This window comes from Salvelinus sp. IW2-2015, linkage group LG13, assembly GCF_002910315.2.
Source record: "Salvelinus sp. IW2-2015 linkage group LG13, ASM291031v2, whole genome shotgun sequence".
Classification (NCBI taxonomy): Eukaryota; Metazoa; Chordata; class Actinopteri; order Salmoniformes; family Salmonidae; genus Salvelinus; species Salvelinus sp. IW2-2015.
In genome coordinates this window covers 13,922,975-13,948,192 of record NC_036853.1, presented here as the reverse complement: position 1 = coordinate 13,948,192, position 25,218 = coordinate 13,922,975, and the positions used below count along the sequence as shown (strand labels likewise).

Genomic DNA, 25,218 nt, shown 5'->3' with positions numbered 1-25,218 from the left:
AGGTGAAATCTGACCTTGAATGATACATTTTATCAGTTTTCAGCACATATATCTTTGTTCTACTTGTGCTCTTTCCCCAGATGGCTCTGAATTGCTGATAACATCTGATCTGATGAGACTCCCTATGCAATTTGACTCCTGTATTACTGCCTGTACTCAATACAACTTCCAATGCCAAATTGAAAGTAACACTTGCAAGCTCTCCACTGGCCTGTCCGCTCGCGGGCACATCCTCTGCTCTCTCCACTGGCCTGTCCGCTCGCGGGCACATCCTCTGCTCTCTCCACTGGCCTGTCCGCTCGCGGGCCCCACATCCTCTGCTCTCTCCACTGGCCTTGTCCGCTCGCGGCACATCCTCTGCTCTCTCCACTGGCCTGTCCGCTCGCGGGCACATCCTCTGCTCTCTCCACTGGCCTGTCGCTCGCGGGCACATCCTCTGCTCTCTCCACTGGCCTGTCCGCTCGCGGGCACATCCTCTGCTCTCTCCACTGGCCTGTCCGCTCGCACCTCCTCTGCTCTACTACAAACGGGGCACTTATGTACCGGCTCGCGGGCACATCCTCTGCTCTCTCCACTGGCCTGTCCGCTCGCGGGCACATCCTCTGCTCTCTCCACTGGCCTGTCCGCTCGCAGGCACACCCTCTGCTCTCTCCACTGGCCTGTTCGCTCGCGGGTGCATCCTCTGCTCTCTCCACTGGCCTGTCTGCTTGCGGGCACATCCTCTGCTCTCTCCGCTGGCCTGTCCACTCGTGGACACATCCTCTGCTCTCTCCACTGGCCTGTCCACTCGCGGGTGCATCCTTTGCTCTCTCCACTGGCCTGTCCACTCGTGGACACATCCTCTGCTCTGTCCACTGGCCTGTCCGCTCGCAGGCGCATCCTCTGCTCTCTCCACTGGCCTGTTCACTCGCGGGCGCATCCTCTACTCTCTCCACTGGCCTGTTCGCTCGCGGGCGCATCCTCTGCTCTCTCCACTGGCCTGTTCACTCGGGGGCACATCTTCTGCTCGCAGGACCCATTCTCTGCCCTCTTGATTAAGCGTTTGCTTGCTCAATTATGTTTAATATTACTCGACAGCGTCATCTCGTGCACAATGGACTTTAGAGGCTGATTTGATGCGTTAGCAAGCACGCACGCACGCACGCAAGCACGAACGAACACATGCACGCCACGCACCACACACACACACACACACACACACACACACACACACACACACACACACACACACACACACACACACACACACACACACACACACACACACACAACACACACACACACACACCACCACACACACACCACACACACAGTACACAAGTGGGTCAAAAACAGCAACCTGAAGATGACCGGTAGAAAACTGAGTAGTTTCAGGACCTTCAGGTAAACCAGTTAATTTACAGTCTCATTTTGTCCCAGCTTTACTTGCCTTTTACAGTGACAAATTACACAATAAATCACAGCTGGTGTTTTGGCAGTGGTGTACACGTCCAGATAAATCACATAGTCTGCAGTCACCTGAGGAACAGCCATTGTTCTTTTAGTTAAAGTGTTGCGCTTTCGGGCAAAAGGACACTGCTCTCTGTGCACCCATGAAAAAACACAGTCTTCCTCTCAAGTGTTGCACATCCAGCCGTTCATTTAAGGCTCATGTTAACCTGGAATGTATTTGAACATTCTGAATGTGAGTGTATTCACAGGTAGAGTAATATCAACATTAATTAAAGAAGTGTACGGTGCCGCGAGTTTGTGCCTTTGTAGTGTATGCAGTTTGTTCATTTCCAGTCTAGATTGTGTGCATGTGTGTGTTTTGGGGCTGGTACTGACCCGCTGGAGGAGGTGCTGGGCAGGGTTCTCCTCATGCCCACCCCTGAGGGGTTGAGGTCGTAGGCCAGGTGCCCCTGCAGCTCCCCCAGGGAGAAGTTAGGGCCTGCCCCGGTCACCACCGGAGCTGCATGCAACAAACACACAGAGGGGACAGGTCAGTCAGGGGAGGAACATGTCACACACTGTACATTACTGTCAATTAAACATGCAATTATCTATGGAATCATACTCAAACATCTGCATAAAGGATATGTAGCACCATCCTCAAGCTCACTCATACATCGCTGCTGAAGAATTGTGTCGCTGTGTGAGCAAAGATATTGTGTTGTATCTGTGTGCCCTTCTCTGTAACAGCTCCAAAACGTGGACAATACCAGCAGCAGTCTGCTACCATACTTCAACGCTCAGGACAAGAGCAGGAGAATGTGGAATTATGGGTCTGGGGCTGTGTAGCCACTATCAGCCTTTACCCCATTTCCCGTCTCAGGTTTCCACTAATGTACTTTATATAACCATGTGCATTAATGGCTGCCTGCTGCTGTGCTGTGGTCTGGCTGGAGTGGACAGAGATGTTGTTGCACTATACTACCGAGCAGTGGGGCGACACAGTGAGCTTGGAGAACAATGGCCCATTTGTTAGGGCAGGTATGCTTATTAACAGTGGGGATGGCGTCACTACAGATCCCCCGGAAATCAATCTCTCCCTGACTACACACTGTACTGAGACGCTGGAGAACACAACACAAAAGGAGGATTCATGGATCTCCAGTGTAGCAATTCCCTCACTGCACCTTACAGGAACCTCTGGCCAAAGAAGAGTAACCAGGGAGGGAACTGAACACGGGCAGGGTGGTGGTTGAAAGCATAGAAATGGAATTATTAGAAACAGGAATCCCCATTCATGTGAGGGATTCTATTTCTGTAGTTGAGCTGGATAACCATGGTGATGTAAACAAGCTCGTAATTACAACACATTCTGCTCTGTTTAATTACACTGGTAAAGTAGGTCAGTGGAGAATTCATCCTTTCTAAAAGGCGGCTAATGTCTCCTAGGATATGCATCCCACATGAGGCCTGGGTAAATAAAGTGGAGTGCACTTAAAAGTAACCGATTAGTTAAATAAGCTAATTATGTAGTCTATAAATCTAAATCAACGCCCTTGGGGCAAAACGCAAGCATGGATATGAGCGTAAATACATATTACAAGTGTTGTGGAGTATGCCACATGAACAGAGGTGCAGGTGATAGTTCTTATAGCATAGCCCATGGGCAGCTGAGGATTTTGGGAGTCGAGGGGGTGAGTCTGGACTAGCATTCTTTTCCCCGGGAGAGGCCAGCTGGCAGGTGGTTAATTGAAGTCTAACTTCTACATTTATTCCAATTAGTGAGTCAAAATACCACACGGAAAACAGAGAGCCAGTTTGACAGATGTAATGTGAAAACAGAGAGCCAGTTTGACAGGTGTAATGTGAAAACAGAGAGCCAGTTTGACAGATGTAATGTGAAAACAGAGAGCCAGTTTGACAGGTGTAATGTGAAAACAGAGAGCCAGTTTGACAGATGTAATGTGAAAACAGAGAGCCAGTTTGACAGATGTAATGTGAAAACAGAGAGCCAGTTTGACAATGTAATGTGAAAACAGAGAGCCAGTTTGACAGGGTTAATGTGAAAACAGAGAGACAGTTTGACAGGTGTAATGTGAAAACAGAGAGACAGTTTGACAGGTGTAATGTGAAACAAGAGAGACAGTTTGACAGGTTAATGTGAAAACAGAGACCAGTTTGACAGATGTAATGTGAAAACAGAGAGCCAGTTTGACAGGTGTAATGTGAAAACAGAGAGACAGTTTGACAGATGTAATGTGAAAACAGAGAGCCAGTTTGACAGATGTAATGTGAAAACAGAGAGCCAGTTTGACAGATGTAATGTGAAAACAGAGAGCCAGGTTGACAGATGTAATGGTGAAAACAGAGAGACAGTTTGACAGATGTAATTGTGAAAACAGAGATCCAGTATGACAGATGTAATGTGAAAACAGAGAGCCAGTTTGACAGATGTAATGTGAAAACAGAGAGCCAGTTTGACAGGTGTAATGTGAAACGTGTTCCCTATGCATCATAATAACTCACTCATTTAGTTTTGATAATTATAGCTAAAGCATTCTACATAAGGTGTGTGTGTGTGTGTGTGTGTGTGTGTGTGTGTGTGTGTGTGTGTGTGTGTGTGTGTGTGTGTGTGTGTGTGTGTGTGTGTGTGTGTGGTGTTATCAGCTTTCTGTTCCCTCAAGAACAACAAGTACACTGAGGTAAGAACAAGGCTGACAAGTCCATCTGCGGGAGCAGCCGGGGGATATCCCTTCTGTCTTTTGCCGGCAAGGTCCTGGCCAAGGTGATGCTACACATGCTGGTGAACAACATCACAGAGGAACTGCTGCCAGAGTCACAATGCGGCTTCAGAAAGAACAGGAGACGGTCGACATGATATTCACGGCACAGCAACTCCAGGAGAAGTAACGTGAACAACATCAGGACCTTTTCATGGTCTTTGTCGACCTCTCCAAGGACTTCAACATTGTGAGCAGGGAACTACTATGGGGCATTCTACTCAAATGTGGCTGTCCAGACAAATGTGTCAACATCCTTTGCCAGTTCCAAGATGGGATGATGGCTCCGATGGCCATAGGAGGGCAGGAGTCAGTGCTCTTTGGAGTAAGCATCAGTGTGAGACAGGGATGTGTTCTGGCACCGGTACTCTTTAACATCTTCCTCCTATATGTCACCCAGCTTCTCCACAAGGAGCTTGAGGACAGCAGCATGGTTGCGGTGGCCTTCAGGCTGGATGGAAACCTATTCAACATCAGGAGGCTTCAAGCAACCACCAAGGCTTCGGCTGATGACTGTGCTCTAGTGACCCACACTCCAGAAGACCTTCAGTCCATCCTTGTAGCATCTATGAGGGTCTATAGCAGGATGGGACTGTCTATCAACACCACCAAGACAGAGGTGGTCTGCCAATGGAGATCCGGCCCTCCACCCACCATGCCTGTCTTCACCATTGAACACAAATCACTGGCAATAGTGACATAGGACAACACTCCTTGGTATCAGATGGATGCAGCTACTGACCACACTGGACTGGCCTGAGGCTGCAGGGGGAACTCACTGCTCTGGACTGTGTCTCCACTTCCATGTACCAGAATGCTGCCGTTGGCGAGAACATTCTCACCTTTACTGTTAAGGCAAGGCTGCAAGTTATACCAACACAATATAATCTAGCACTCCGGTACCCATTTTGTATTCTACATAAGTCAAATGTAATGCCCATGTTGTGAATGGCTTCTGTTCATACAAGGATTTGTACATTGCTAGACATGACAGTCTTATTGACCTGATAGCCAGCGAGGTGAGACAGTCTCACCAACAGCACATATGCAGAAACATTGTTGTGTAAGGGGAAGCTGGTTTTATGTTGATGTGTTTTCATGTGTGCCAACTACGCCAGATATTGTTGTTGTGGGGGGAGGTAAGGGAGAGGTGCTCATTGTGGAAGTGGTCTGCTCATTTTAAGGCTACATGGAGCAGGCCTTTGCCGAGAAGCTGCGGAAGTATCCGCCTCTCGTATCCGCCACTCTTGGACAGCCTCGGGTGGAGGTACAAGAAGGTGGTGCTGATATTTGGCAGTCTTGGCCACGTACACAGGCCTGCAGTGCGTGGCCTCCAGATTGTGGGCCTGACAAAAACTAGGCCAAAGCAATTGGCTATGTACACTCTGTTTCAGTTGTCGTGGGCAGCCTAGCTGTTTGGAGAAGGATTTGCTTTCTGTACCTTTGAGTGCCATGAATACAGAGACCTTTGAAATGTTTGGATCCTTTTTTTGTAGTGGATTCAAATAAGTATTTCAAATCGGTGTGTGAGTGAATGTACGCTCATCAGAGCTTGTCGTTCATACTGAAGAGCATTTATTTTGAATGACAGATGAAGACCCTTCGGAGAAAGGCATTATCACCGTGGAAACCGAAAGCGTGATCAATTACATACGACAGATGGGTGAGCTTCTCTCCCTTCAGCTCCCTTCACTTGCGCTGCCTTTCAAATCTGATTAAACTCAATTTCTAAACATAATGAAATAACGTATGTAAATGATGACTCAGATTGGAGGGTAAGTGAATAGAAGTCTCAGGTGGTGACTAGTGAGGTCTGTGGGGCTGGGAGATGATGGTTATTCATACAAAGTGATTAGAGGTTAATGTGGCCCTAATTCACTAATGCCAGGCCTGGTGAGCACAGCATCCCCAGCCAATCACAAAGCTCAAAGCACACAGCACAGAACACGCAGCCTTAGCATTGTGAGTAGAACATATTACATGGATAAAACATCTGCACGATCCACAATCCACCATGAGACAGATAAAACAACATGAATGATGAGGAAGTCCTAAATAATGTCATCCTAAAGCCCTATGATCTGATTCCCGGTCAGAAATCATATTGAGTGTCTGATGGGGTGTAGACAGTAAGGAGAGGCTTACTCTGCATGTTGACTGTGATTAATGCTGTAAGTGGATTACATTAGTATCTCCCGTAATCCTGGACCTGGATATTCCCTACCATCTTTGTCACCTAGGCTGTTATACCATCCATGTGTTTCCTACCTCTGTGTATCCATCTGATGGGGTTATGGTTGAATAGCAGAAGTGGAACATGCAGCAATGTAGAGACTAGGAGCTCAGCTACTGAGGGGAGCAGAGTGACTGCTGCCAGAGAGGCTGGGAGTTTCCACCCGCTGCCTGAGGGCCAGAGTGTGTGAGCTAGCTCATTATTCACAGAAGAGGGCTTTCAGAACTTGAATCACCATAGTTTATGTGACACATGTCCAGCTCCTAAGCATGTTGCTGTGTAAGTTATGGGAGTTATAAGGAAAGCAGCCACACATGACGTTTTAAGAAAGAACTGTAACAAAAAGATGATATTGCACCAACACACTCCGTCCATCCATTCAACCACAAATATATAAAAACACACGTAGCTAAATAAAAGGTGTAAAAATCTTACTTCTGGACACTTGCACCAGCTCTGTTACATTAAAAACTCCTGACGTCACAAAGCTTTCCTGAAACTCAGGAGCATCTGGAAAACACAGAGATGAGTCACCATGGAGAGTTCTGTGACATAATACAACAAACATTACAGGAACTTCTCACCTTTAAGAGACATCACAAGACAAAGACACAATACATGGCAGAGTATCAGCAAGCCAGTAAAGCACATGCCCATAATGTTTGAGCCTATCAGCTACCTGGAATGTATTGGATTCCAAATATTACAGTGAAAGGTATTGCGTGTGCTAGATGAATAACAAGCTCAGTGCTTATGTCACTGTCTGGCAGTGTGTAAATGTGTAAGAATATGTTTGTGTGTTGGTATTTGGATGTGTGTGCGAGTCGATGGGGCCCCTTACCCATGGTGGCAGCTCGGCTATCCTCCTGATCTGACCCAATACCTGTGCGTGGGCTACTGCTCTGCTCTGACTCTGAAGAGAGGGGAGGAAAGGAAGAGAGAGGGGGAGAAAGAGAGAAACAGGGGGGAGGGGATGGGGGGGGTGAGATACATAAGTCTAAACCCAACATAATTGGTTTCAGTTTCTACCATGTAAAAGGCTCATTTGAGGGTGATTAAGTAGTTAGAAACAGTCTCCAAAAATGAACATATTTAGTGAGGAATAATGGGACAAATTTCAAATAAGTACTATATTGATGTAAAAGTTTATAGATAGAGCTAAAGCTATTATAACCAGTATGGTTTCAGAAAAATAAAATTGGCCTACCACAAAAATGTGAAACATGATCCAAATCCCTCATTATAAAACTGCCTTGTTTGGCAAGTCTAACTAGATTCCCAATTGTATTATTTATTTAACTAAGCAAGTCAGTTAAGAACAAATTCTTATTTACAATGACAGCCTAGGAACAGTGGGTTAACTGCCTTGTTCAGGGGCAGAACAACAGATTTTTACCTTGTCAGCTCAGGGATTTGATCTTGCAACCTTTCGGTTACTAGTCCAACGCTCTAACCACTAGGCTACCTGCAGCCTCTACAATTATGCACTGCCCTATGGGACTCCCAATCACGGCCGGTTGTGATACAGCCTGGAATTGAACTAGGGTGTCTGTAGTGACGCCTCAAGCACTGAGATGCTGTGCCTTAGACTGCTGCGCCACTCGGCAGGCTAATATTTTTGTTCTGCCAAAATGTACACTCAATAAAGCATCACAACAATGGGAAGGCCACACAATCCAATACAATCTACTTTTATATCTGCTTAACCTGGCAAATGCAGATAATACAAGCTAAATAAATAGAGTGCAGTCCAAACCAGAATGGGGATTCTTAGTGTGAAATCAGAGCATACTAGATCTACCACAAAGAGTCAAAGGGAACAGCAGTAAAAATCTAAAAGTAAATAAATAGGGCCCTCCTCTATCAGATAGGCATGATTCCACTAGCGGATCAAAGCCACACACATTCCACACTGCTCCACAAGTTGGAGTTTAGAGTCTGTGGAGGGAGCGCCTCATTGTAATCTTCACATTGACTCCCCATCACTAGAACGAGCACCCCGCTTCCTCTGGACTTCCCTCTACACTGGACGAATGAGCCAGACACCTTACTGTGATGTGTGACAACCACAGCAGACTGCACCACCACACAGGTAGCAATGACTGTCTTCTTCATGAAGCTCTGTAGTGAATGGCATTATTTCTACCTTATCCCCCTTATACGTTCTTCCACAGCCACTTCGATGGTGCTCAAGCTTATAATCACTATCATGGGGCGATGTGCTAAAGAATTGGCAGGCAGCATTCAAACTGATTGAGGAGTATGGTCGACCTCTGGGCTGTGGTTTGTTCTGTGGCTAATCTACTGTAGTAGAAAGACAACGAAAAAAACTGCAGAAAAAAAACAAACAGCCATCTTGATTTTACTCTGGCCAAGTCAGACATACCCTGCCAATGAAACTTCTCCAATTGTTTCTCTCCTCTGCTATCTTCAATACTCAATACATTCTTGCCAAAAGCTACAGCGGATTCTAGGCAGGCCACCCTCAGACAAAATCCCTGGCACAAAGAGCAAAATAAAGAGGGAACTATAGCAAGAGAAGGCGAGAGAGACTGGCACACACACACACACAAAGACACGTAATGCCCCAAAGACATTGCTGGGGAAAACAAATACATAGTTAATGCATTTACTTTATCATATTTTTGAAAAAATATATGGGTTTGTAAGGGTGTTTGTGGGGGGGGGGGGGGGGGGTGATGCCATGATGATGCAATACAACGTGGGCGAAACAAGAGACCATCCATTTTCCCTCCGAAAGTAGTTGACTGCCATTTTGTTAACTGTTAACATTGTGTCTTCATGTTTTCAAGTCATATTGTTTTGATGGTTTTATCATACCAGGATTGTAAGAGTTAATGAACAAATCTCCAACACCTCTGAGATACCATTCAAACGTGAGAAATTCATAAATGTCAGAAAGGATAATAAATGGACATTGCAGCTGTGAGCTTGACCAGGGTTCAATGAGGGCAAAATTGATCTACTTGTCCCTAAACTTGTTATTTTTTTATATTTTTTTATTCACATTCCATCAGGATTAAACACTTTGAAAATGTGTTATTACGCACTTTCAGAATTTAACTATATCTCTCCTCTCTTTCTCTCTCTATCCTCACCCTCATATTCCTGACCTCATCGTTACACATTTATTATTAATATATATATATATATGTTGTGGCACTTGTTGTTGCTGTTTTCTTTCCAAGTAAGTTATTTCTCTGGCCAGGGATCGCTAAACTAAACATACATTTTGGCAGACATTTCATGTGCAGAGGACTTTAGTGTTGGCAGCCATTTTAGATTGCTCTTTCTCCCGTCTCTCTTTCACTCACTCACTCTCTCCCTCCCCCTCTCGTTCTCTCTCTCGCCCAGAGAAAGAACACACAAAGTACAACTAACACGGTTGAAGAGTGCCAGCATGCTCCTGTGCCAAATCACCCCTTCAGACGAAAGACAAAAAGAGAGAGAGAGACAGAGCAGTGCCACTTAATTGCTGTTGGCAGACAGAGAGAAAGAGAGGAAGAAAGAGAGAAATAGAGAGGGGGAGAGAGATGCACATAGAGAGGGTTTTGAGAGAGAAATACATTTTTGCTATGGAAGTGACTTAACCAGAAACTCATTTTAGCTGAGTTACTCTGCAATCAGTGTGTCACAGTTAAATTACAACACAGAACAGACAGCATTACAAGCACAGGGAAGCAAAGTAGCTTCCCTCATCAGTCCAACCAGGGGACACATGCTTGTCTGAAGTAAATTACCAGAGATATGGTCCAAGCTGCAAGTATACTCGTAACTGAGAGATTCTTGTAACACAACCCTTTGTACAGTATATATTTTCCCATAACAGGAAAACCACAAGGATGGTGAATTAGAATTTCTACAATGCACCCAGTATTTGGTTTCATTTTGATCTCATTACATTATTGTAAATACAGTGGCTGGCTGGCTAAAGCCAACACTGCCGGCTGAAGTGGACAGAGGAAGCTAAGCTAGGGATTCTGAGGCAAGGCTGTCTATTCACATTTACCCTGGTGCCTGGGCAAATTTGGAGAGACAATCTTTGGCTTCTCCCAAACCCATTACCCATCAGTCACTAGGTGAGAGGAGCTATTTCTCCAGCAGCTCAGTTTCTAGCAGGAACGAGAACTGAAGCTATGATGATGTAACAGTGGAACAACATAGGTCAAAACACGGAAACAATTATGACCTGTCTGTTCCCTTATAACTTCATATGAATCATATGCATTTCATATGAATCACAGACATTGCTGTGCTCTCAATACTACACCCCTTACTGGAGCAATTAGGAAAAATAACTTCATGAACACGACCCACCTATTATGAGGCTTTAATATGTAGCGATAACACACTAATTCATTACGACAATCAAGCTTCTGGTATAGAGATGGCTACCTTGTAACTATCAAACCGATTGTCTACTTTAAAATCTCAAATGGAATTGAACAGTCAATTCAAATCCAATGTGTAACTGATAGCCTCTCTAGTGTGTAACAAGCTAATCACAGTAATGTTCATTTTAGCACAATTGAGCGTGCTGCAGCAAAGCTCATCTAGGCTCTACTGATGTACTGTAAGACCACTGTGGGAAGGCACCCCCTTCAGTATAGGATAGAACTTATATCACTCATATTCAATTCTCAACCACAATACCGTATACATTCCCCAAAACATGAATATCTACAGTTTACTTATTGTTGTAGTATGTTCAAGCATATCGTATGATTTACTAGTTTGGAGTAATATGGGAAAATGCAGATAAATAAAATGATATCTAGTGCTTGTGCCATGATATAACACCAGGGGCTCCCTCTTGTAATATTTCTCAGCAGTCTGTCTCCGTGTTTCTCTGTGGTAAGATTGTCCAGCTCACTGCAGCTGAGCTCAGAGAACAAACCAATCAATGGAGTTCTGCCCCAGCAACAGAGCTACTGAGCTCAGCCCTCTCCCTTCATTTTACCTCTCCATCTCTCTCCATCTCTCCCTTCTCCCCTCAGCAACCCCAATCAATTTCACATCTTCAATTAAATTTCAAACCGAATTGTTTGGAATGACAAGAACAAAGCCAACGCAGAGATATTACAGCAAACAAAAACGTTGATAGCCTCTTTCCCTATCGGTTCGATTTCTTTCCCTATCTGTTTGATTTCTTTCCCCCTTCTTGCTTGCACTTCTTCTCCCTCTCTTCTTCCCCCCTCCGTTTCAGCCCATGCAGACAGTCTGAATCTGCATGGGCTGCCCAGCAGCCCTCCCCACCCACAAACTCCCCACGCTGGTTAACATTTAGAATGGGAGACACCAAATAGAAGAGGCCTGCTGGACCAGAATCCACATAGAAACCAATTCAACAGGAAACTTTTATTGGCCAAATCATCTAACCATCTAATGAGTTCCATGGTGTTGTTAAACTCATCCTAATTTATTCAGAATAAGGTGCAGAGACCGCTAATTTATATTCAAAATAGCTAACCTCTCTTGCAAACAAAGCAAGTGCTGGCTGGTAGATGGCTGCTTTAATCCTGCTTATACTATATATTTCAAGGTAGATTTTCCAACAGTTTTAGCCTAAAGCTGGGTTGTTGCTGAAACATACACAGTGAGGGTCACTCGATCTGATTACACAAGTGAAAGTCTTTGCAGAATTACAGAACCCTCAGTCAGCTTGGAGAGCATTCTCCTTTTAATTCATTCAGAAAAAAATGCTGAGCATGAGAGAATCAGGCGCTGCAGTACTGACTTTAATTTGACGCAGCCATCCTTTTATGTGCTGGAGCACTGAAGTGTTCTATATGGAGTCTGAGAGAGAGAGACTACGCTGAGGAGAACTGAGCAGAGGAGAGCCCTAAGTCACGTCTGTCAAACACACCGCACAGCTCTCAAACTGATAAACAGCACCAGCCCACCGTAAAACACAGACAGAAAAACATACAGGGATCTGGAGAAGAAAAAGTGAGACGCAAGCACAGAGAAGGATGAAGGGAGAGAAAATGAGATGACAGCTAAAAAGTAAAGTAGGGTAGAGGTCAGGTTGTTGTCAAATAATGTGACGATACCAAAAAAGACAACTAAAATGAATGGGCAAAGTCAGGCAGCTGAAAAATATGTTGACGGTAAAGAAGCACACTACGCAGCTGCAAAAAGCCAAACTTCCAGCCCCGCTGCTGGCAGACTGAGGTTCCAGGAAAGGAGTTGGTTACAGTGGATATCAGGAAGTCAGGCATTGGTGTGAAAATGGTGGCCTCTGATAATTGGACCAGCTGACCTTTCCTTGCAGTAGAGTGCAGCTTCCTGTGGTAGTGGGTCTTTAAGGAGTGGGGGCGGCATGGCAGTAATAACACATCAGGCATTTTGCTCAATCAGGAGAGGAATAGCTACCAGCTGGGGGAAGGATACTCACTCAGATACAGAGGACACAGTGTCTGCATGTGGGTATGCACCCACGTACACACACACGCACACACTGCTCATGTAGGGTAAAACAAAACACACAGACACTACACATGGTGCAGCACACAGTATGACCAAAGACAGTAAGGCACAGAAACGCTAACACTGCCATGATTTGCAGTCAAATGAGCGACCCCTCTCTGAGCTCCCTCTTGGTACTTGTTACCACATAGGAAGTCAAACGAGAAATACTGAAAGAGATATTTTGTAAGAGGCAGAAAGTGATCATTGAACTTCCAGAGTGAAAGAAGCCATGGAGTCTCCCGACTACAATTAGTGCTGTCAGCGTGAGTCGTGCCACGGGAGGTCAGTTTTTTTATTCCAACAGGGAGAGCTATTAAACAACTATAGTGACTAGCCCTGGGCATTAATAGCTCCAGAGAAGGCCTCGCTTGTGTTGTTCGTAAAGAATGATATAACTTTATTTTTCTTGCTTTTCCACAAACCACAATATAAAAAACCAGATGCGAACACTGTGTTCTTTTCAAGTTATTTTTGGACGGATTTCATAGACATATTAAAATATATATTTATATGTAAGGTTTTAAACCACCCACCATCCCTTTTGGATCGGCTATAAAGATTTCTCCCTGCAATTTGAGCTCAACATGTCGTTTGCGTGGACACGTGGAGCGGTGTGCACACAAAACCTTGCACATGAAATAACGAATGATAAAGCACACGCACATCTTTACAATTAACCACAATCTGAATGTCTTACATCATTTTCTTTCCATCCTATGGGAGTCTTTGGTATGTGGCTAAAGTAAGAGAACAGCATGATGGGGGCTCTCAGCCAAGCTTTTTTTTTCATAGTAATGTATTTAACCCTTTATTTGACCAATCTGATTTGGTCACCTGATAACATACAGATGCAGGATTTTAATTTGATTGCTGAGAATATTCATGCACAGCAGAAAATGCTAAATTGTAGTGTATTTGTAGTGCCTGTTTGTGTTGGAGACAGCTCCAGGAGTCTTCCCACCACCAGGACTCTAAATAGAAAGGAATTACCACCATGCAGGCAGGCTGTCCTTCACACTCCTTCTGTCTTCCATTCACAGCAGATTCCATTTCAAATAGGCTTTTCTGGCTTGGCAACAATAGAGTATATCCATAGCATAATTTCACTGTGGTGAGAAGCCACCGGCTAGCTCGCTGACCCCTTTCTCTACACCCTCTGTCTCCAGTTTTAAGTGGACATTACTGGAATGACAATAACGTGAGCCAGACAGCTGAATTGATGGCAAACAATAACATATATCAGACCACAATGGTACGCTCTAGGAACAACTTCATGGACAGACCCCCAAGGATGTTAATGTCTCACTTTACTGCTCTCTGTTTGCCCAGCTAATTTTTTACACAGAGGGTCAATGCCTTGTTATTCTGTGTGGTCAATAATCACTTCTCACATACTGTTCACCAAGCCAGTTAGTTATACTAGTATAATATATCATTACCATTTTAAAAAGCTTTCCCAAGTAGCCCCGGCCTGGGTGTGTGTCCATCTGTAACCACAGGGGGCAGTGTGGAGGTCAGTAGTTTCATGAGAGGCTCTGATGCAGAATTCACTACTGATACAGCATGCTTTGGCTTAGATGACCCAGCCACAACCCCTACTATAGTACGGTACACTGCTCTGCTGGTGAGTGTAGAACTGTACAGCTGTCACATACACACAGGATGAGTCTGATGAGTGTTTCTGCAAACCAGCAATGGATCTTAGGCTAAACTGCATCTACTGTAATACATTAAATTAAAGCACTAGTGTAATCAGCAATGACTGTATATATGAATGGACAAAGCCATTGATCATATGACACCATTCACTTCCTGGTTACTCCAGGAAGTGAAGTTGAAGGCTAGCTCAGTGCTGCCCCCTTTCATTAAGTAACTCAAGTTAAAGGCCGACCGGGATACTGTAGGCTGCCATTAGCAACTAAATTATCCTTATAACGTCTTCTGTGTACAATTTTAAAAATAATCAGTTCAAGGACATACATCTGGTCTATTAAAAGCAATTATTGGTACCATGATTGTCTTCGAAACATATTTCTATTCACATGAAGAATGACCACAAAAACTGCTATTTTCCCATTCATTTTAATGGGGATCCTGTTTTCTGCTAACAAGCCTGTCAGATTTGAACTTCCATGGCTTCAATGAGAAGGGGCAGTTTTTCACCCCTGGTAATCAGTCACTACAGGACATTTAATTGGCAGATGCAGATGCTGTCATCCATCCTATTGGTGCAGCATTGAAGTGAGCCAATGAAGTCAGGGAGGCTAATGAGAGTCAGACATAGGTGGTCTGACACTCTGGCATCTTTACACCACATGTTAGGGGTGAGCCAGCAGCGACCAGAAAGAAAAAGGGAGATCGTTAAACGACCAGAGTGGTTTTTGTAAGATTGTTTGTGTTCTTTTGACGAGCACCAATCTGTGAGCTGTCAAAGTGCAGTCTGGGAACAGAGAAGAGAGAGACAGAGACAGAGAGATTTCTGTAGGTCTCATGTCTAGTTTAGATACAGATTCTGCTCAGTCTAATATGCTCTTGAAGATACTTCTTCAAACTGGAAAATTTGCTGAAAGTATTGCCTTGAAAGTGAGGCTTCACTTAACATTCTCTCTGTTCACACAACTTATCTCAGCACTCCTATCAAACTTGCAGCGCGTGCCACGAGTCCACGAGTGTCGAGAGAGAGAGCAGAGGATCAACACAGGAGGTCATCTGAGGCAACCCTCCTCCCACAGATAGCTGGGTGTCTGCCTGGTGCCTGCCTGGGTGATATGATGTGTTGTATGGATGGATGGCAGCTCCAGTTGATGGACTGTGGCTTGGCACTGGTGCCTAAAGGCTTAACCTCAACTACAAGGCAAAATGAATCCCTCTGGAGGGAAAATTGTCTTGTCAAAAGGGGATCTGGGAGGGCTGGGGTCTGGAACTGGGACTGACTCATATCTTGGGTATGGTGGATATAGACTTTGAGAGGTAGACCTACTGAGCACACTATAGCTAAATAATTCAGCAAAAAGCACATAAGTCTGGATTGAATCAATTCAATAAAGCGGTGGGGGAATGGGGTGACCGAGTACATTTCATAGAAATACTGTATCAGCATGACGCACTCTCAAAGCTGTGGCTTTGAGATTCTTAGATACCACCCCAAGACATGAGAAGACGAATTACAGGACGACAGTTATCTAGCTACCTTTCCCCCTGAAGTTGTGTTCCCACCCCTGACGTAGGCTACGTGGTGGTGCACGTCACAACCAGGGGTGAAAGTAGATTTCTTCCCGGGCCAGGACCTCCTTAAAAAACTATTTCATGGGCCTAATCATAGTATTACATATAGAATCCCTATTGATTCAATAGGATCTCTGTGGGTCTAGTCGTAAAGATGTGTCATTTAACGTTTAAAATGTATGACCTTTTATTGTGGCATCAACCAGTCATGATGTTTTCATCTGATTTATAAAACAATCACTTCAAAGGGCTCCTTTACTATGTTTCCCAGCGCACGTTCATCCACTCACAACATATCTTCTAAACAGTGGTGAACGGAAACAGACATCTGTTACACAAAACACCAACAAGTGTAATGACCTTTGGCGATTGTCATTAGGCCAGAATTTAAGTGTCCATTGCTGTCCGCACGCGTCTCTGTGTCGCCCACACTTCTCTGCCTCGGCAAAATGTCAGTGTTCTCGTCAAACCACATCACATTTTGGAGCTATACCACCTGTTTTTCATGCCTCTGACATGCGGTAATGATAAATAGTAGTGTAACAGCCTACCGTTTTCTTGACATTTTGTTTTAATTATTGTGATAGGCTCATATTTTACGGGTACGGCATACCCCCACTATTTATTTTGCCCGGGACGCTGTACCGTACTGCTTTACTTTCACCCCACAGCTCCCCAGTTTAGAGGGAGGGAGGGAGGGTTGATTATCTGCAGTGCCAGAAGCCTGTCCTGGGACTCTGCGCTGCCTGATTACACTGAGGAGACGTGGGCCTGTTTACCATATCAGATTTAGTGGAATTAGGGGAAGCATCACTGCCATGAACATTGTCATTATCACCAATCTACACCCTACAGTTAACAACTACCCTAACCTAGCTAGAGTCACCAAGATAATACAGTGGGTTGTTGCTGAAACCCTACTCTGATTAAGACTGTAGAAATGGAATGAAATAACAGATGGTTGTCATTCCTTTTGAATGGAAATGATAAAACAACAGATCAATCAAGACTGAGGCTCCTTCCATCTGTGTGGGATTAAAAAGACATGCGATAGACTGTTGTGGTTCTAATCAAAATGAGGGTGGAATCAATCACAAATGCAATCCATGAGGTTGAAGGAGATAGAAAGTAACTTTAAAAAGAGTTGAAAGACTTGTTGTGTTGACATGCTGTTCTCTCCATATATCACTAACTGGTATTTTATTTTAACTTTAATATCATACCCTGAACTAAGATTGACCCTCTCTGGCATAACGTTTGTTTCAAAAATATGATATTGTACTGCGCTGTAATGGCTACTGACAGAGAGAGAGAGTGAGGGAGGGAAAAGGGGACGGAGGAGAGATTGAGGGTGTGACGAAGCACTTGTCCTGAAATGCCCTTTCTTCATTACGTGACTGTTATTCCCCTCCCCCAACTCTCTCTCTCCCCACCCCTCTCTTATTTTTCTCTCTCACTATCCCTCTCTGTACAGTTTTATTGTATGCTTTGTGCAACAACGCAGCAATGTGGCAAACATTTGCATTAACGTCAAGCCATCTGGACTCGTCATTAGAAAGGGAGCTATATATTTAATACCCTCTCTCTCTCTTCTCTCTCTTCTCTCTTCTCTCTTTCTCTCTCTCTCTCTCTCTTTCTCTCTCTCTCTCTCTTTCTCTTTCTCTCTCTTTCTCTCTTTCTCGTTGTTGCCTCTGTAATCGAGTTTGTTCGTTTTCTGGGCTTCATCCAAGTAACAAAGTAACAATTAGTAGTATAAATCAAACAAACAAAAGAATGACATAATATACTAAACACAAATAGGCCACTGTCAAACTAAATCTGAAGAAGTTAAATAGCACAAAAGTGAAATATTATTATACAGTACAGTTCCTGCGTTAAGCAACAACAAAGTATAATTCAGTGTACAGAGTCCAGTGTGTTCAACTTGTCCCTATCTTGACACTAACAAAGTGTTACTATAATTTTACACGTGGTAATACACTATACTGGCTTCGATGCCTGTCTTGATACATATATAAAATATTAATACAACTCAAAAGTAAAACATAACAGTAATATCAGTGCTTTTTTTTAAACTTCAGTGACAATTTTCTTCAATGTGTTTTGAAAAGCATAGACTACAGTTGAAAATCATCTCGACTAGTGATGGGGGACAAAATCGATACAGTTACATATCAGCCTAGAATTTACATTTTTTACCATATATCGTATTGTATTCTTTTGACAATAACGCAATATATTTTTGCGCTAGTTGACTGCTCCAAAACTCCAGTGTTTTTCCTTCATAGCTTGTTCTCTATATTCTATTTAAATAGGGAGTCAATTTGTTTTCAGCACTTTTATTTCCTTTCTTGTACCTCTGCAGCAGAGATATGGTGAGCAAAATCTTTGGAACATCCAATTGCAATAAAATCCCAGTATCGAATCACAATTCATATCGTATCAGCACCTAAGTATCATGATAATATCGCATTGTGAGGTCCCTGGCAATTCCCAGCCCTAATCTTGACTGCTCTACAATAGCAGACAACCCCTACAGCATGAGAGTGCATGAAACTAGGCCTATGTTCCCATAGAATGGAGCAGCAGCTCTGTGCTGTGGTTCTGAGTGCTTGGGGACCGTGCGGCCCAGTGGGGCTAAGAATAGCATGGAAACCCTGATCAATATGAGAGAGGCCGACAGAGAGAGACACAGCCAGGAAACCCAATCTGCTAGCAGGATCATTCAGTTGCAGTGCGTGTGTCTGGGGCTGCAAGGACGGCCAGGTTGCAGGTATTCTGCTTGGCCGATCCAGATGGGAGCTGAGCTGCTGCCTGTGACTGACACACACACAACTCACCGCATCACAGATCCACAATCCAGACCTCTAAATAAAAATACCGGAACGGCTGTGGTTGTGTGAGCGTGTGTGTGTTAAAATAACATTTAAACAAGTTCTCCTTTTTAGATAAAACTATACTAAACATATTCACGTCATCAAATAACTGATTAAAAGACACTGTTTTGCAATGAAGGTCTACAGTAGCCTCAGCAGCACTCTGTAGGGTAGCACCAGGTGTAGCCAGAGGACAGATATTTTCTGTCCTCCTCTGGGTACATTGACTTCAATAAAAAACCTAGGAGGCTCGTGGTTCTCACCCCCTTCCATAGACAGTAATTATGACGACTTCCAGAGGACATCCTCCAACCTATCAGAGCTTGCAGTATGAACTATCTTGTTCATCCAATCAAAGTATCAGAGAATGGACCTATTCCTGAAAGCATACGCTACAGCTAGCTAGATAGCACTGCATAAAGTGTGGTGAGTAGTTGACTGAAAGAGAGAAGAAGACAATAGTTGAACAGTTTTGAACAAATTGTTTTCTTCAAAAATTAAGGAGAAGCAGCAAAGAGAGAAAGAGAAAGAGAGAGAGATCTAGTTTACCTTTCAGGAATGCTATTTATGTTAGCTAACTGGCTAAGGCTATCCAACACTACAACTCTTCCAAGTCAAGGTAAGCTTTCCGCTTTATTAATTTCACTGGTTCTATTTTGTTGATTATAACGTTAATAAGGTAACAAAGATGTAGGCTGTGTAGCGGTTAGTGGTTATGGTATGAAGGTTTGGCTTGGAGAGGTTTTTGCGCCTGGTCACCGACAGCTGTTGTGTTGTACACTGAAGTCCACAAGCGAATGGAAAAGGTGAGAGGAGAGTGCATAGATGCGAGAAGAAATTATACAATTATACATACTGATGATGCTGTACGCGGCTGCTATGAAAGTGAACTGTGTGTGAGGGTGATCAGGGGTTTATTTATTCCGCCGACTCTGCTGCAAAACATTTCTTAAACGGAAGGAAATGGAACAAAACGGGGAGGGACTTACCTTAATTTGTCTAATGAAAATCGTTTGTATTAGTTGCAAAACATTTTGCAACTGTTTGCACTAATGATTTCACGCCAGATCAGCTAGATGCAGGTAACAGTGTGCAAGGCAGTATTGAATGTGTCACTGTCTGTCACCTTGATTACTCCAATTTGTCTCTAGACCTGTGCACCTACGTAATAAACATTCATTTGTAGACTAGGTTGTAGCAACCTCATGATGGGTATATAAGGGCAAATTCGAGTATCATCTAGTATCCTAAACTATCGATGCTACATTAAGCTGGGGTGAATGGATATGAATGACAGTCATCCAACATGCTGTAATAGAAATAAAGCCATGTTAATTAAAATAAATACATCCTCCCTAATCTTGAACGGCACGAACCGCCACTGATTCTCATTTACTCCCGTAGAGAGGTATACGACTGCACATTTTTCTGTTTTAGAATGCCTTTGAATTTGTTAATTTTTGTCTCAAACCAAGCTGTAGTCTGTGTCTAAAATAATGGCTACATGCACTGTCAATAATCAAAGCTGTCTCTCTGCCAACCTAGGCATACACTGTAGGCCTATAGGAAGAAAGACTTGACCATGAGCCAAAGGCATACTGCAAGGCCTTCCGAATAACTGACTCAGTCATTCACAGCATAATTATGGTAACGCTACAGAATGTACATGTTAACAGTATGTACCCGCACAAGAGCATCCAATTACTGTCCAAACAGCGTACTGTACAAAGCCAGTCATTCAAACATACTGTTAACAAACGGTCGATGCTGTCACTCACTTGAGAATAGGAAATGTCCAATTGAGCAAATGGATTGCAGTTCACGACCCCAACAAATGAGGCCTGTCTTTTTATCAAAACAGACTTAATTAGCCATCAATGCACATGCCATTGATCATGTGGTTGAATGTTTTCAGCGGACACTTGCGGTGTAAATCTGTTAATCTGCTGGAGTGACTATCATAGTGAGGAAGCTCAATTACATGCCATCAGTGAACTTTGTGACCTGAGTGGTCTTGTTTTTAGGCAAAAGGTAATAACACTAGTAACACTTGAATCCTTATTACAGTCAACTTGAATGTTCAGTTTACTATCTATCTATCTATCTATCTATCTATCTATCTATCTATCTATCTATCTATCTATCTATCTATCTATCTATCTATCTATCTATCTATCTATCTATCTATCTATCATGTCATTGCAGGGTAATATATTGGGTAGAAATCCCTGCAAGAGGCTTGGGGCTGGTGGGATGGGGGTTTGGGGAGGGGGGCGAGGGTCATGGGTGAATGCAGCTGTGTAACTCAAACCCTGAAAACAGCTGGTGCCAGCACTTTCTCTCTCTCTCTGAGTAATCTTTCACATGATTTTTATTCCAAATAAACATGCATATAAAATATTCCATATTTTTCGGGTGGGCTTAAGTATACAAGTATAGGTTTTCCTGTTCTCAATCAATGTAATAGGGGATAGGATTGAGGGAGAAGGCAGAGAGGGAAAACATTTGTGCAGTCCAAAATGTTGAGTTAAATGTAACCCGCAACCTCTAAGCAGGCCAGCATTTAAACTTGTGAGCAGTCTACCCTCTCCCACTTGGACCCAGTGTCCATAAAATGTGATCTGGACAAAATAAGGGATAGTCAATTCACTTTTTCTCCAATCTCTGGACTAAGCAGCCGTTCCATACTTAGAACATTATCCAGAGCTAAAAAGGGAGTATCGTTTCAGGCCCCTACAGAAACGCAACAAAAAAGATTAGTAACTTTCACCATTCATCATTCTTGTATATCACTGCCTTTTCCAACGTAAGCATTATCTCCTGCTCCATATCCGTCTCTGCTCTAACTCTCTCCCTCCCCATCTGTTTCCGTCCAGCTGCTGTCTGTGCTGCCCCTGCCCTGCTCTTGCCAATGACCCACTGCTCTGTTTGCAGTCTACAGATACACAGTGTCAGCTGGCACATGGAAGATTTGCCCAGGCCTGTCCCAAGTCCAGAAGCCATGAGTCGCCTTCTAGTCATGTACAAAATAAATGGCTCTACTACCACACCTCAGCTCTAAGAAAGGAAAACAGAGACATCATAACCAGACTGTAACTATCCTGTATGACAAAGAGTAGTAAAATCCTGAAAAGAGCTGTCTGGGCAGATACAGTGCGGCAGGACATCAGCAGACTTCCTGTCTGTCTGCAGGCCCTCCAGTCTGGGGAGATATTTCAGACTTTCCCAACCTAGCCTCATAGGAGTGGAAAGGACATCTCTCTGGTGAAAAGAACCGTTGACATTCTTCTATTTAGAATGGAGACCATTTTGAACATGAACAAGCAAGTGAACCTTCACTAATCATGAACAATAGAAGAACTTACACATGATTCATTCTTCCACAACAGGTCCTGAGGTAACCATAACACACTGCAACTCCTGAGGCATAAACATGACTGGGCCTTGGTGAAATAAGCAGTTCCTCTTCTGGCCCCTGAGGAGTGGACGAGCCACTGAGTTCAGAGGCTGAAAGTATCAGGGGAGGTGAGACAGATTCATTATTAAAACCTACTCGAAATGTAGCCTCATATTGCCCCTGTTCAGTCCTCCTCTCCCCATCTCTGTCCCCGTGGCTGACATATCAATCTGTCCTGACTGCAGATAGTCACTCAGACAGTCAGGCTACAGAGGCCACTCACTCTGTGCCACTGTGCTGTGATTAAGCTAGAAAATAGCTTTTTTTGGTTGACTAACAACACAACAAAAGCCCGTGAAAGAGACTAATAACCGATTCTCCAGATGTTTGATCTGTTAAATTAATGCCAATTCTTATTTCCCCATTGATGTGAAAATTCATGGAAGAGGTCCTGTCTGTTTTTATGAATCACACATCTAATACATCTTTTAGAAGGGATGGAGCAAACAGAGCTTGCGGTTGCCATAAGGCTGTTGTCATTTCAAATACAGTAGGAGTTGTTGCAGCCATAATGTTTAAACCATAATGTTTCTAACTCAGTTAGCCCTGTCTTGGCACTATGTGGTTTAATGCAGCCTGGCGACACCAACCAAAGCCTTGTGACTTACTGGCATAGACCATAGACTTCCTCAATCATAAAGGCAATAAAGTCTTCCTTAGAAAAGCAGACAATATTATCAATAAGCAGTAAACACCCTGTGTAACATAAGGGTTGCAAATTGACCATTCTAGCACGTTTTAATTATTGTGTGACACCAGGCAGCTGCCCCATTCTGTCAGATGTAGAGTGTGGAGTGGAGCGTTTTTTAATCAAGCTGTAATGAATCAGGAGGGGGAGGGGAGAGAGGGGGAGCTGAGTAAACCTAAACAACCATGTAATTAGCCATTCTCTCTCTTTATTCCCTGTGTAGATCCACTCCTGCTGCTTTTCCATCCCTCCCCTCCCCTCCCTCCACCTCTTCATCTTCCTCTTGTTGCGGATGGGCAGCATGCCAAGCATGCCATCAGTGGCAGCGTCAGTGTCTCCATGCCACCAGTGATACCAGCTGCCAGGGCTCCATGCGGCCTATAGACAGCTGGCACTGTGCTGGGGACACTGAGGAGAGGGAGGTTCTGGGGGTCCGGGGGATGGGATGGACGTGGGTTGTGGGCAAAATGGGGGTTGGGGGGAAATGTAATGTGAAAGCCTGTATTGAGTTAAAGACTAAATTAAGAGGTGTATCTGCTCTCTTTCTTTACTACATAGACTCTCCTGAGACTACAAAATATATTTAAGACCTGACCTTTGTCCTCTGTTGAATGAGGTAGGCCTACATCATCTGTTTAGACAGTGTCTAATGATACGATAAACAACAACATAAACGCCTTCCAACCTGACAACGTCCACCATCTCTGCCCTGCTTGCCTACCCCCTCCCCTCTCAGAGGCACCAGGTGTGTATTGATTCACAATGAACAGCTGCCACCTAACCAGATGGACAGCTGCCTGCCTTGTAAGCCTTGTCGACTGGCTGTTATGTCTCTTCTATTTCTCTGTTGCTTATTTGCTTGTCTAGTCAATAGCAGGAGGCCCGGCAGCTGCTCACCATCAACGTGTCTTCATCTTTGCTGAATTCATTGAATTTTTTTGTGTAATAAGGAGAAAAACTAAAAATGTCTTAAATTACAGACAAGCATGCATATTACACACCCATGCACGCACGCACACACAACTAGGACTGTTACGGTGACCGTATTACCGTCAAACCGGCAGTCACGAGTCATGACCGCAGTCCAATTCCATGTGACCGCTGAGTCACGGTAACTAGGCTTCTCCAAACCTGCACTCTGATGCTACTGGTGGTTAGTAGCCTACCAAACGTTCTAATGGCCAGTCACTAACTGCCTGGCACTCAGGCCTCTATTGTCCCTCTAACCACTCTGACATCAATGCAAATGCAATCTAAAATCATATCACACACTTCATGAGAGCCCTGGAATTCAGAGTTTGAGCGGACTGTTGCGCAGCGAGAGCCAGTTCCTCATAGCTGGTTGATGCATTGAATGAACAGATGCCCAGCGTTTGCAGTCTAAGGCAAGAAACAGCGCATGCATTGTTTGGCAACTTTTTCAAATCATAGTCGCATGCATCAAGATTTAGCCTAGCCCATAAGCATATATGTTTTGATAAGGTTTGTATCACAACTAAAGTCACCAAATAACTCTAAGCGTAGCATATAGGCCAAGGACCCCTGGAACAGGGTTGGAGAGCCCATAGCCTACAGAGTCTAGTGAAACAAGACCCCTGGAACAGGGTTGGAGAGCCCGTAGCCTACAGAGTCTAGTGAAACAAGACCTCTGGAACAGGGTTGAAGAGCCCATAGCCTACAGAGCCTAGTGAAACAAGACCCCTGGAACAGGGTTGGAGAGCCCGTAGCCTACAGAGCCTAGTGAAACAAGACCCCTGGAACAGGGTTGAAGAGCCCATAGTCTAAAGAGCCTAGTGAAACAAGACCCCTGGAACAGGGTTGAAGAGCCCGTAGCCTACAGAGTCTAGTGAAACGTGTTCTTATAAGCCCGCTTTTTAAAAGAGGATCCCAGCTTTCTCGTACTGCTATATTTATTGCTCAGTTCTGAAAATTAACCACATTAATCCACTTTACAACCGCTGTGGCCTACCTGGCATATTAAAAACTGAACTACAGCTAACCTCCATTCGCTATTCGAGTGCAGTGTGCGGATTCTA

At 44.1% G+C, this 25,218-nt stretch overlaps 1 protein-coding gene across 1 annotated transcript in view; it reads right to left on the bottom strand.

Annotated features, from left to right (window-relative positions):
• Positions 1–25,218, bottom strand: part of LOC111972166 (nuclear factor 1 C-type-like) — a 98,700-nt gene that overhangs the window by 26,109 nt on the left and 47,373 nt on the right. The window contains 3 exon segments of the mRNA XM_070446147.1: positions 1,828–1,951; positions 6,880–6,954; positions 7,286–7,357. Coding sequence (XP_070302248.1) covers positions 1,828–1,951; positions 6,880–6,954; positions 7,286–7,357 — 271 coding nt within the window.